This window comes from Sinocyclocheilus grahami, unplaced genomic scaffold (assembly GCF_001515645.1).
Source record: "Sinocyclocheilus grahami isolate Dianchi unplaced genomic scaffold, SAMN03320097.WGS_v1.1 scaffold31.1, whole genome shotgun sequence".
Taxonomy (NCBI): Eukaryota; Metazoa; Chordata; class Actinopteri; order Cypriniformes; family Cyprinidae; genus Sinocyclocheilus; species Sinocyclocheilus grahami.
The window spans coordinates 70,399-83,761 of record NW_015505210.1 but is presented as its reverse complement, the minus strand read 5'-3'; the positions used below and the strand labels follow the sequence as shown (position 1 = coordinate 83,761).

The window sequence follows — 13,363 nt, the reverse complement described above, 5'->3', positions numbered from 1 at the left end:
GTTAATAAAATGGGATTAGATACATTTGTGTTATTTAACATATTTAATTATTGCAGGTTTGAGTCAAGTTTGCATTTCACTGTTTTAATTCATTTTGATGAATACTAAATCTGTTTTTTTGTGAGTGGGATGAATTAATGCGCATTCACATTTAGTCCAGAACTACAGTAACATCGTGTTCACACAACGCCCACAACGCCTCTGTACTCCCGATTTCTCCCAATATGGGGACAGGAGACTTGTCAGTCAATAAATGGGAAAACAAAGTAACTGGCATTACTTTTTTGAAAAAGTAACTCAGATATTTTCTTGTAAATTAATAAAAGTAATGCGTTACTTTACTAGTTACTTGAAAAAAGTAATCTGATTACGTAACTCGAATTACTTGTAATGAGTTACCCCCAACACTGATAACTAAGCGCGGGGCACAAAGTAACGCGGGGTAAGTTGTAACACACGTGGTTTAAATATTTCCACACATGCTAGCACAACCAAATTTACAGCATTCACTAGTTACTATATCAACATTATATGGAGAAAAAAGTGCGCCAAAATTCAAAAGTCTTTTGAAGAAATCGTTGAACAATTATTTTACCATAGTAAAATTATATTTCTGGTTTAATTACTTTTTTGAAAAAGTAACTCAGATATTTTCTTGTAAATTAATAAAAGTAATGCGTTACTTTACTAGTTACTTGAAAAAAGTAATCTGATTACGTAACTCGAATTACTTGTAATGAGTTACCCCCAACACTGATAACTAAGCGCGGGGCACAAAGTAACGCGGGGTAAGTTGTAACACACGTGGTTTAAATATTTCCACACATGCTAGCATAACCAAATTTACAGCATTCACTAGTTACTATATCAACATTATATGGAGAAAAAAGTGCGCCAAAATTCAAAAGTCTTTTGAAGAAATCGTTGAACAATTATTTTACCATAGTAAAATTATATTTCTGGCGTACCCCACCTACGGGGCATGTTGTCACATTTCACTTCCAATTTTTGAGGGTAAATAAAGAAAAACGTATACACTGTAATTATGAAATAAAGCGACATATGTGTACTAGACAAGTGTGAAATTACTATGGATAAAAAAATTATACTCTGAACCCCATGTGAATTTACACAATTTGAGAAAGTCAAAAAGTGTTACTTTGTGCCCCGCTCTCCCCTAACCATGAGAAACCTTCACAGCATAACATCTCTTCCTATAGCTATCATTGCTCACAAGTTTTACAAGACACCGAACTACAAGAAAACGTAACTTTGATACTTTAAGTTAGTAAGAAAATGTGGGTCGTCTTACCTTTTCTTTTAAGAGAAAACACTTGTTTGACTGTATTCCGCTGAAATAAATAGCGCATTCGGGTTTGAGCGCGTCTCTCCTGTTGAACTGGAGACTGGAGGAGCGCACGCGCTAATGCTGTCAATCTCGAGCGGTGATGCTTTTCAGTGAATCATTGAACCGGTTCAAACCAATAATAATGATCTGATAATAAATAATGATCATCTCGTTCAAACACACCGGTGTAAATGAGTCGTTTAGGAAATCATTGAATCGGCCAAAACTGGTTTCAAATCAAAATGCACTTTAAGAGTTAGATTTCAGTCGAATTAAAGCAGTACTTCATCTTTTTAATCGAATGAACAGTTTAGTCTGAAAACGTACCGATCCGATTGTATCTCGGCTTCATCCAGCATGTTTACACCAATCGATATGCCGTGCAACGCATTGGATCATCGAACAACAGCATCAAAGACGGTTTGAAATCATAGCTTACTCACTGAAGACACAAGACAACTACTATAGCTCCCATAACATACTTGACAGCTAAATAACATAGAAATACTAAAGATTATCTGAAACAACCAATGTCCTAACAAGTCTGAGACTGCAATATGTACATAAAACAGAGAAAACATATGTAAATATGGGCTTAGTTTGACTTAAAATGACATATTTCAAAAAGAATAACACGTGTCTTTTTTTAAGGGCAGTATGGGTGACCAAATCTACATGCAAAAACATGGTCATTGTGAGAGACCGGCTCTCACAGTAAAACCATAGACTATCAGTTTTACATTTTTGTTCGTCTTGACATTTGCAGTCATACTAGCAGGTGATAAAGTGTTTAATATGTGCATCTAATATTATGCTTAAATGGAGTAAAAGATCTATTAACTGTGCTAAATGAAAAGTAGATGTAATTGCACTGATATTTAAAAGGGAGTACACCTTTTCCAAGCATACATATGAGTGTGTAATACATGACTTTGAAATGACAGAAGCAAAATTTTACATTGAAAGTTACGAAAAGTGCTAGTAATTCAGATATCCATTCCCTCATTACACAGGCACTTATGGGTTGTTATTCCATTTTCAATTGTCTGTGAATTTCAGCAACAACATCAACATTAACACTTTCTTGGAACCCTTGACAAAAAAAAAAACAACTCACAGTTTCCACATTATTATTTTCATTTTGAGCAGCTTCAGGTATCACTGTGGATTTTACACGGTATCATATTTAAAATAGAAGAGAAAAGCTCAGAAACAAAGGAAACACCTGAATTTAAACAATAAAGGTATCAGTGAGACATTGCAAATGTGCATTGTGCTTCTAGGACCTAAATCCACAAGAACTGATGCTTGTGAAACATAAATCATAAATCAAAAAATCATGTGATATAGCAGGGTTTGGTAATCATGTCCTGAGCAGACAGGAAGTACTGGTAGATAGATCTAACACACATGAGCGTTTTCCACTTAATAAAAGTACCGAAAGTTTAGAAAGAGGGCAGGCCTTGTAAACTTGAATTTGATTCTTACAATAAAATACAAGTACTGATATGATTACTAAGAGTAAGTAAACAAATGAAGTTTTAATATGTGCGGCTGAAAGAAAAAAGTGTTGGTGTCCAGGATTGTACATCCCAATATGTCCAGCATAATGTAAGTGTATCAAAATTTTGACACTTGTCCAATCCACCCCAATCATTACTACCTAAATGCAAAGTACTTTAGTTACTTTAATACTGATTTTGGTCAATGTAAAAATGGATGAAATACTGGACAAGACAATGAAAAAGACGTCTATTTTGATTAATCAAAAGGAATACTGGTCTTTGGTCTTTCAAATTCACAGTTTGTTAAGTGAAATACATTGAAAAGTATAAGACACGATGTGATTGGCTAATCATCTTTGCAGGTCTGGTCCCTTATCGGCTGTGGTTCAGCTGTCCTCCTCGTCGTCACTGATGAGTGTGCGGCCCTCCAGGGTGGTGTCTCTCTCCCGCAGGAAGGTCTGCCGGATGGCTTCCAGCTCGGTGAGCTCCAGGCGGACCTTCTCCAGGTGGAACGTGCGACGGTTCTGGATCTGCCTCAGTGGGAATGGGTTCATGTCCACAAAGGCCATGCTCATCAACTTCCTGTGCGAAACACAAGATCACATATAAAGTAATAACTAAAATATAATACATCAAAATAATAGACAATATTCCTGCAAAAAGGCTCCCAAATGTTTCAAAGCATTTTTAAAGAAAAAAAAAACTTAATAAATATGTATAATACTATATATAATAAAAAACAGATATTACCTGTGTACTGCATTATTATTATTAAATAATTTAATTATATTATTAGTCAAGCAGCTGATGTGTATCAAGTTGTTTCCCAATGCTGACGAATCAAACCACAAACTGAAATAATTCAAAATATTTAAAAAAAGAATATAATAAATATGTATAATATAAAATATTATTTGTTTATTCATTATTATTATTATTATTAAGTAAAAAAATATTCAATTATAAATAAAGAAATAAATGTAGCCACTATAAATAAGTCAATATAATAATTTAAAAAAGTTTTTAAAAGTGCGTTTCATGATAATTTATTACTATCCCGTACACCTGAAGCACAAACCTTGCATCCAAGATTGTATGTGTGAAGTACCGAAGGTACTTGAAAATGGTCATGGGATCCTGGAGCTTTAGAAATTCCTCTTCTTTGTATTTGAAGAGTGCAAGAGCAAATCTGAAAATTATCTGCCAAGGTAAAAAGAGACATCAGCACACAACTAGACTAATATGACTCATTATGGAAATTAATAATAAGAAAGGTGAGTATTAAAGTATTATCTAAGTGTCTGAGGATTTCCAATGCTCATTTTAGATTAGAAATCTTTCAAGTCATCGGTGTTGTAAACTATTAGTTAGACAAAAATTCTATGTTGAAGGACCATGTCTACATAATTCTTCATACCTTGGGTCCCTCATAGAGAAAAGCGTCCCAGATCTTGAAGAGGATGTCACTGACAACGCTGTCCACAAACACAACCAGGAACCAATTGAAGGTGATGAGAGAGGTGTCCACCTTATAATGCTCAAAATGAGCATGAAGCCTGGGTAACTTCTCAAACATCAGGTCCTTCAACACACGCTGATCTACCTATATCAAAAACAAGATACAGTCAAAAACAAATCAACAAACAAAGCAAAACAATTTTTTTTTAATTTTAACATTTTTTTTTTTTGTGATAGAAAATACCAAAACACCATTTCATGGACTTATTTATATTTCAGTCTCCATTGGCAGGTCTGGCAAAAAGACTGCTGCAGTCACATGTCAGCAATGAAAAGCCATAACTAGCAGTGTGCCAATAATGTGGTTTAAATTGAAAAGCACTTGGCTAGTTACTCTGCATACGAACATGTAGTTAGTAACAGGAAAAAAAGGTAAAACATGATAGTGATCATGTTGCATGAGGCCAAAATGTGGTAAAGTTCGTTCAACAAGCATGTTAATGTCTTGTCGATGGAAAGGAACTTGAAATCTCTAGTCATTGTGACAGATGACAGAACAGAAAAGAGATGTGCCTGCTGCTAGTGAGTCATATCCAGCAAACAAAGACATTCTCAAAGCCCCGTGCTCCAATTGCCTGAGTTTTTGGGGGATTTTTCTTGACTGTGAAAGAGAGAACAATCTTGAGACAGTACCTGTGAACCTAGCAATGTTTTAGTGTAATAGTCACGTGGCATGAAAACCTCAACAATGGCCACAAGACACCAGAACGCATCTTCTTGGTCCAAATACAGAAGAGCAATAGCTGCCAGCCTGAAACAATCAGAAATCTCTTTCAGATCCATATATTTTAAGGTGCTGATGTCACTTTAGACATGAAGAAACACAAACACCCCACACTAGAGCTGATGGAATAGTTTGGATCTGCTACCTGTTGAGGCCTTGGCAGTAGCCGATATCTGGATTCCTCCAGGAGAAAGCCAGCAGCACATTCCTGAGTTTCTGGATGCCATCTGAGTCAGGAGAGGCATAGTGCTTGTTGTTAGGGAGCGTCCGCAGAAGATCAAGCTCTATCTGCTTGCAGGCTGGGTTTGGTTTTTCGTTCGCCATGGACAGAAGGTTCTGATAATAGTCTTTTGGCAGGCCGTCACGAATCTTCTTCACATGGAAGTTCACGCACCAGCTCCACACCTTGGAACGGTGTTTATGGGGAACCCCACTTCGCATCAGTGCCTTAAGCTCTGGAGAGCGAACCATCTCTCTGTTCATGGTGATGGCCAGGTAGTTGTCCCACTTCACCCTGACTGAGGTCTCCTGGTCTGTCAGGTAGAGGGACTTCAGGTCTAGCGCTCTCTTTTTGGCTTCAAGTTTTTCCTCCTCATCCTCCTCCTCCGGGACAGTTTTGAAGCCATAAATGTCATACTCACTAAATGACAAAGAAAACAGTATCACTGGGTTATTTGGTTTACAAGCAATTTGTAACAAAAGACCCAACAATCTTCAAAGTACAAAGCCAAATTTAATAGTAATAATCAACTAGTAGGCGAGTTGTTAAGACAACAAATTAAAACCAAGCATGGTATGAGAATGGATCCACTCAAGAAAAACATGACTGACATCCTGTTCCTATGACAAGTAGCATTTGAAGAATGCTAACAAGACCAAACATGTTTGAAGATGGGATCTTTAGAAGGGGTGGCTGAACAAAACTGAAAGTAAACAAAAAAGCAAATTCATATTGAATGGTGAGCTAGTTCTACTCTTCGTTTTGGTAACAGAAAGCTTTAAGTGGCCATATATTCATTACCATGCCAACTTCTATATAACTCATGTTTGCATAAATGACCTAACTAGGGAGGAAGCTTTGTTTTTTATTTGTATCTGTACATAAAAATAGGAAAATTAGGAAAATAAAATTATTCGTGACATGATACCTGACAGCGTTGGGTTTGAGGATAGGGTGCTCCTGCTGGTCTGTGCTCTCCACCTGTAGTGCATCTTCTAGTAAGCGAGTGATTACCTCTCCGCTATGGGTCTGCTCTGAGGAGGAGCAAACGGGAGTCTTCACTTCCTGTAGTAGAACCAGGTACTTACTCTCCACCTGACACAGCTTGGCCTCCAAACTGGTGCACTGAAGAACACACAACAAAGGAAGAAAGAACATGTGAAGCACAAAAATGATTCCTCGGCTATCAAAAAAACATGCACAGGCAACCCTGCAAAGGTTGGAATGCTAGGGAAAAGGAAAAGGAAATGCTAACATGGCACATAAGAAAGAATCTGCAAACAAAACATCCAGGGTGGTTTGTGTGCAGTGAGTAGCTAAAGTCACAGACCTTTGCCTCTAGCGCTTTTTCTCTGGATTCAGCATTTCTTCTCAAGACCGTCAACTCCAGAATTTCTTTATTTAAGAAGTTATTTTGGGATTTGTAGCCCTGAAGGCTGTCCTGGAAAAGTGTAAAAAAGCCAAAAGGTTGTATGTGAGATACAAAACAGTCATGAAGTGTTTATAAATCTAACCTGCAATATACAGAAAACTACAACCTAAAGGATCTGAGAATTTAATTGGTCTTGTGAAAAAAGACTCAAGACTTGACTTGGACTCAACATCAAGGACTTCTAACATGCCTTAATCTTGCATGCAACTCTTGCCTATGTCAGATGTATTTCACCCTAAGCTCTCCCTGAGCACCTACTCACACATTTATATATATTCAGATATAGTGATTAGAAAGTACATATATTAGGATGTTCTTGGGCTACCTTCAGGATGTCCAACTCTTGTTGTTCCCTAGTTGCACTAGGCGAGTTGCATTCAGCCGACTGGGTTTCTTCATTACTGCTCTGTTGGGAAAGTTTCATGATGACTTCATCCTTGGCCTGAATGGTCTCCATGAGCATGCCCAGCTGTTCATTTATCTCCCCAACTTTGATCTTCAAACTCTTCAACTCCTGTTGAAGACTCTCCTTCTCCAAAGCTAGCTTCTCCATGTGTCCACAAAGGTCTTTGATCTGGGTGTCCCTCTCTGCCAGGGCTTTGTCCACCTCATTCTCAGCTTGGTCATGACTGTCAGGCCCCATGTTCCCAGGAGACACTGTGGAACGCCAATCACATTGGGAGCTACGTAGTGTTTGTTGGAGAAGATGAACCAACTCCTGGTAGAAGAGAATACTGTGTGAAGCTCAAGCCTCTGAGATCAGCAGACCACAGTGACCCATCAATTACTTAGATAACCTACTCAAAAACACCAACTGACCAAGCAAAACTGGGATCGTTCGTAGTCACTGATTAGTCTTTACAGTCCTGAGGTCAAAGTTTGCAGTGGTAGCCAAATCTGCTCCTGAGGGCCTAATATCTTACTATCCTGTAGAGTTTAGCTTCAGCCCTAATCGAACACACCCTAACCAACTAATCAATGTGTTCTGAATTACTTAAATAATAGGCAGGTGCAATGGAGCACAATTGGAACTAAAGTCCACAGAAATGTAGCCCTCCAGAAGCAGGGTTGGTTACCCCTGCACTAGAACCAGTTGCAAAAATGTATACCTCCGAGTCAGCTGGCACTTGTCTTTGCATCAGATTGACTAAATTACTCATTCATTGTTTTTTTTTACTTTTGCTTGGCACAATAACTATAAAGGGAACTCAGAACCCTTGCTTTGGTAGCACTCTTAACTGGAGTCATAAGAAGTCAGGGGCTTGTCCGAGATGAGTAATTTGTGTTACATTCTGACCCTAGAATTGTCTAGTATTGTATTACCTAATAAGATCAGCATTTTGGAGAAAGGTTTTGAGAACCTTCAGCTATCAAATGTCAATTATCTTTATGGACTGGTGAATTATCACCAAACTGATAGAACAAAAAAGAAACCTGGAGATCAAATAAAGTTAATCATTATTATGTACAAACATTCAAATTACCTTGCAAAAATAAATTTAAACAGTTTCAAAAGTCTGCACATGATGCAACCTGAACTAAGACAAGGAACTGAAATGCAGGTACAAAGAAAGACCCATTGCTCAAGTTTCTTTTCTTGGCATGTTTTTTAAGTTAAAATTTTAGTAGGTTTCTCAGCATGTTTTAATAAAACGCAACAGTATTTTCAGCCATTAAGGAAACAGTCTCATCACACCTAATTTAGTGAGTAACTGAACACATTTTTGGGGAATATGCAAATCAAAGAAAAATTGTTAATTAAATATTATCAGTAATGTTGTAATCATGAATAAACATTTACATTTACATCTAGTCATTTAGCAGAGGCTTTTATCCAAAGCGACTTACAAATGAGAACAAGAAAAGCAGTCAAAACTAACAAAAGAGCAACAATATACTGTATAAGTGCAAATGACAAGTCTCGGTTAGCTTAACACAGTACACGTAGCAAGGTGTGTGTGTGTATATATATATATATATATATATATATATATATAATAATTTATATAATTAAATTATATAATTGAATAAGTATATGTTATACAGAATCCTTATCTAGAGCTGTTAATGTGTTAAAAGCACAGCCAGGGGCCAAAGGGGAACTTTAAAGGGAAAAGCACAACAACAGTACCCATTTTGTGGTTCTCAGGGCCCTTGCTTAAGATGTGCTGACACCTATATATAAAAGCACACAGAAATATATGGCTGATGTAAAAAATGGCTTACTGCACCAAAGCTTGAAGGTGGATATAAGAAAAGTCTGTGAATTATAAATGTAGAGGATGTATAGAATAATCAGACACTGTCTGATTATTCACTTGCACATGGGAAATCCCCATGAATAAGTATTACAAGGAATGAGGAACTATTAGCAAACAGCTATGAAATTCCTATACAAATCTCTGTTTTGAACTGCTGCCTGCCTTTGCAGTAAAACTACTGTATGTCAGCATGGTACAACATGGGGGGGGGGGAAATGTAACTCGAAATAGAATAATTGCAGACACACATTTAAAGGCTGCCATCCCTCAAGCAAATACTTATGGATCATGTAGAAAATTATGACGGGATTGCAAATTAACATTTTATACAAACACCAGCTTGCTTAAACACACCACAAAAATAAAATATATTTTATGACCTTCAAGAATGAAACTTAAGTGTCTTGATGGCTTAAAGGGGTCATATGATGCTATTTTAAAGATCATTATTTTGTGAATTTGGTGTAACAGAATATGTTGACATGCTTTAATGTTCAAAAAACACATTATTTTTCAAATACTTTACTGCCTCTATACCCTGCCTCTCTCAAACACTTTGTTTTCAACAAAGCCCCCTCCTTTGACAAGCGCAGTCTGCTCTGATTGGCCAGCTGACTCAGTGCATTGTGATTGGCCGAACACCACAAGCACGCGTCGGAAATGTAACGCCCCTTACCATAATCGCGAGCGTCAGCTTTCAAAGTAAATATCAAGACAGTTAATAATGTCGTTAGTTTTACCATCAGTTCAAGCCCGAAAGGGCAACAGAGTCGCGTGATAGACACAGTGATGATGCAGTACACAAGCCGCGTGTGCTATGATTTCTGACAGGCAGTTCACTCTCCTGTGATGTGACCCTGTTCCCCTCACACACACGACAAGTTACTCTGTGCTGTGCAAAACTCCACATTTGAACAGTCAATAACAAATACTTAAACTAATAACAAAACATACTTACAGTCGCTGATTCAGAAGCGGCAGATTTTCATAGCAAAGTCGGAATTTACCCTTTTTTTTTTTTTTGGCAATAGCCTTTGTGCACAGCCAGCCTTGTACTCTTCTAGGTTAAAAAAACAGTTGTCCATAAAATGCGTTGGAAAAATTCGAACATGTGGGTTGTGCTGTTCTGTTGTAAATAAATCTTAACCAATGATTCCTAATTGCATCTACTTCCGGAAGGCCAAATAAAGTGCTTTTGCTTTCTCCCTGACATGGCTGCATCAACACGACTGCTGTTCCTGAAACCACGCCTTCTTTCTTTGCGTGCACATTTGGGCGGCATTATGCTAATATTTCCACATAGTGACGTAGACATGTGGGGGCGTGTTAGAACGAGCCGTTTTAGGCAGGCATGGTTGACTCTTAACTTTTATAAAGAATATCTCTTTGGATTTGAGACTTTAGTTTTTGCAACTTTACAGATCTTCTTTATGCACCAAGAGCTTGTAACACTCCAAAGAGAAAGGAAAACTTGAAATCGCATCATATGACCCCTTTAAAAAAAAAACTTGGTCTCTACCTAATTTATTCATATCGTACCTTCTGACTGGCGAGCTCTTCTCTGAGCTGGTTCTCTTGCTCCTGCAGGCAACTGATCTCCTCCTGCTGGCTCTGAATGCGGAGCTGCAGTTCGGGGGTCTTGGTCCCGTTACATTCAACTGGCGAGCTCTCTGCACTGCGGTTGGGTTTCCCAGAGCCCATGTAAAAGGGCCGTTTCATTCTCGAGGGGTTGCGGAAGTCAAACGTGAATGCTGAGCCAATGGAGTCTACGGACAGTCAGGAGTGACAAGACAGACACAGTTTCAGAGGCATTCAGTTTAACTGAATCATTTGTGTGTGTCATTAAAATGTCTGAAACGATCATCTTACATCGTTGAACGTGAGTTGGGCTTTCCCGGCGCTGGCTGTCAGGTGGAGATTTGTGCTCTGGTGTGTCTTTGTTTGGAGGATTCACCATCTCCCAGTCCTCACTGTTGGCTGTGTAAAACACACTGCGTCTGTTTTCTCCTCCTCGGCTGGCCCGCAGATGAGACATGCTATTTCTGATAGCCGGTGGGAGAAACAAAGAAATGCTATCATACAATATAGTACGGAGAAGCACAATTCATGTGTAACGGTATTAACTTAACCACAGTATATTGCCAAAGATCAAACTGTCTACTACTGATGTCAGATGTCTATATGAGTTCATTCGAAACTTTGAAATAGTAAAGAAATTTCACTCAAACATGTACTCATATGATGGACGTGTTACATTTGTCTTGCTGTCAGCATGTTCTGTGATTACTGTTTTTTTCACCTCTCTCACATTTATAAGTCTTCTTTTATTTGCATAAAGGGTCAAAGTATTGCCAGTCTCTTAAAAGCTAACATGTAGTTGCTGTAGAATTTCCAGCTATTTTAGTTTGTTTATCTTTGCTGAAATCCAGATCCAGTCCTTTGGCCGGCTTCAGCATTAGGTCATCCAAACAGATGCGTCCAAAGTCTTTTGGAAAGTTTGAAAAGGCGTTCACACATGGAAACGGTTGGGAAAATTAGTTAAATATTAATCATTCTAAATCAAGATACAGATGTACCTGCAATTTTGCCCATTTATAATTAGACATGCATAAATAAAGACTATTAAAAGTGACAAATTCTTGTCTCAACCACAATACTCAAAATACTTAACCATACTGACTAGATCAGATTTACAGTACAACATGACAGTTATCAGACTATAGTTGCATCTGCCAAAATTATTATTATTTTTATTATTTATAGGCTTCAGTCTGATTAAGCTAATGGTGAAAGCAGATAATTCTATGAATTGTATTATATTAATATAATACAATAAAACAATATAATAATGACAATATATTGAAAGAGCATATTCTTTTCTCTTTAAAAAGTACTTAAGCTGCAGCTAGCACTTATTTTGATTATCAATCTGTTGCTTTTTTTATTATTTCATTAATTGTATAAAAAAAATTCCTAAAAAAGAAAAAATATATATATATTCTAATATTCTACTCCTAATTATGTGCAAATTGAAGGCTAATAAAAACAAACAAACAAATATAGCCTAAATGTATATCTGTATGCTCTACATTGTGCAAAAAAGGTTTCTAATATTGTTTTAATACAAACTATATAGAGACTTTCACATTATCAGACCAAACAGCTTTTGTCCACAGTATTAAAACACTGGGACAGTTAAATTATGAATGAATAAAGAAATATATACCCCCCCCCCCCAAAAAAAAACAAACAAACAAAAACAAACTGTAAATTCGTACGTAATAGACCTACATCATTATTATTTACTAGTGCTGTCAAATGATTAATCGCGATTAATCACATCCAAAATAAACGTTTTTGTTTACATAATTTATGTGTGTGTACTGTGTATATTTATTATGTACATACAGTATAAATACACACACATGTATGTAAATATTTAAGAAAAATATGGTATGTTTATATATTAAATGTATTTATATATGATATAAATGATATGAATATAAATATATATTTAAATATAGGTAAATATTTTCCAAATATATGCTGTATGTGTGTGTATTTATATATACATAATAAACATACACAATACACACACATATATTATGCAAACAAAAACTTTTATTTTGGATGCGATTAATCGCGATGAATCGTTTGACAGCACTATTATTTACATAATTACAGTTGTTCTTATATACTTTTTGCTTGCTCTACATGCAGGATTTCAATTAAATACAGTTAAATTAAAACCTTTAAAAAATGATGCTCAATAGCGGTCATCCTAGTGTGAGTCTCCCAGGATCCTACCTGATCTCAGAGCCCCAGTGTCGGAGTGAGTTGAGAGCTGCGTTGGGTTGTGCCACAGGGTTACGCGCCGACTGGAGCCCGACCAGCCCATCACTGTCCATCTCCACAGCAAAGTCACTCCGAACACTTTCCATGCTCTCGTTGGGCTTCTCATAGAGCACTGCTTCTAAAACAACATGGTCACAGTTTGAGTTATCACAGTCTGGCACTTTTCTCAGTGTCATTCATCAATCTAAGATGTGTCCTTGTTTCAACGTATTAGTAAATCTGCACTGCAGAGAAACACGTAATTTAATTGTACAAAAGTGCTTGTGGTGTACTTTTGTATCCCTCATTAACATATGTACAAATAATTACTTTATTCATAAATAGCCGACTTTTCTAATGACATCTGTAGCGTCTGGACCAATCAAAAACACAATTTTTCATTTGATTTAACAAATCAGTTATTCATTAGATTAACAAGTCGTCACAGACCCCTCACCCAATAGACTGGGCGCCAGGATGTCTGCGAATGACCACAGGCCACTGGTTACCATGGCAACCAC

At 37.1% G+C, this 13,363-nt stretch overlaps 2 protein-coding genes across 3 annotated transcripts in view; both read right to left on the bottom strand.

The window, feature by feature from the left end:
• LOC107573357 (death-associated protein kinase 2-like) overlaps positions 1 to 1,410 on the bottom strand; it is a 35,393-nt gene extending 33,983 nt beyond the window's left edge. Inside the window, exon 1 of the mRNA XM_016259799.1 lies at positions 1,313 to 1,410. The gene's annotated coding sequence lies outside the window, so the exon portion shown is untranslated. The remainder of the gene's footprint in view (positions 1 to 1,312) is intronic.
• Positions 1,411 to 2,112: 702 nt separating this feature from the next.
• LOC107573341 (TBC1 domain family member 2B) overlaps positions 2,113 to 13,363 on the bottom strand; it is a 17,318-nt gene continuing 6,067 nt past the window's right edge. The window contains exons 3-13 of one of the 2 annotated variants that reach the window (XM_016259784.1): positions 12,816 to 12,981; positions 10,878 to 11,050; positions 10,548 to 10,774; positions 7,073 to 7,465; positions 6,646 to 6,756; positions 6,244 to 6,440; positions 5,241 to 5,735; positions 5,005 to 5,122; positions 4,271 to 4,456; positions 3,932 to 4,053; positions 2,113 to 3,435 (exon numbers count right to left, since the gene is read on the bottom strand). In XM_016259784.1, the coding sequence (XP_016115270.1) occupies positions 3,240 to 3,435; positions 3,932 to 4,053; positions 4,271 to 4,456; positions 5,005 to 5,122; positions 5,241 to 5,735; positions 6,244 to 6,440; positions 6,646 to 6,756; positions 7,073 to 7,465; positions 10,548 to 10,774; positions 10,878 to 11,050; positions 12,816 to 12,981 (2,384 nt within the window). In that variant the 3' untranslated portion in view covers positions 2,113 to 3,239. The remainder of the gene's footprint in view (positions 3,436 to 3,931; positions 4,054 to 4,270; positions 4,457 to 5,004; positions 5,123 to 5,240; positions 5,736 to 6,243; positions 6,441 to 6,645; positions 6,757 to 7,072; positions 7,466 to 10,547; positions 10,775 to 10,877; positions 11,051 to 12,815; positions 12,982 to 13,363) is intronic. The other variant, XM_016259791.1, reaches the window with a different exon arrangement.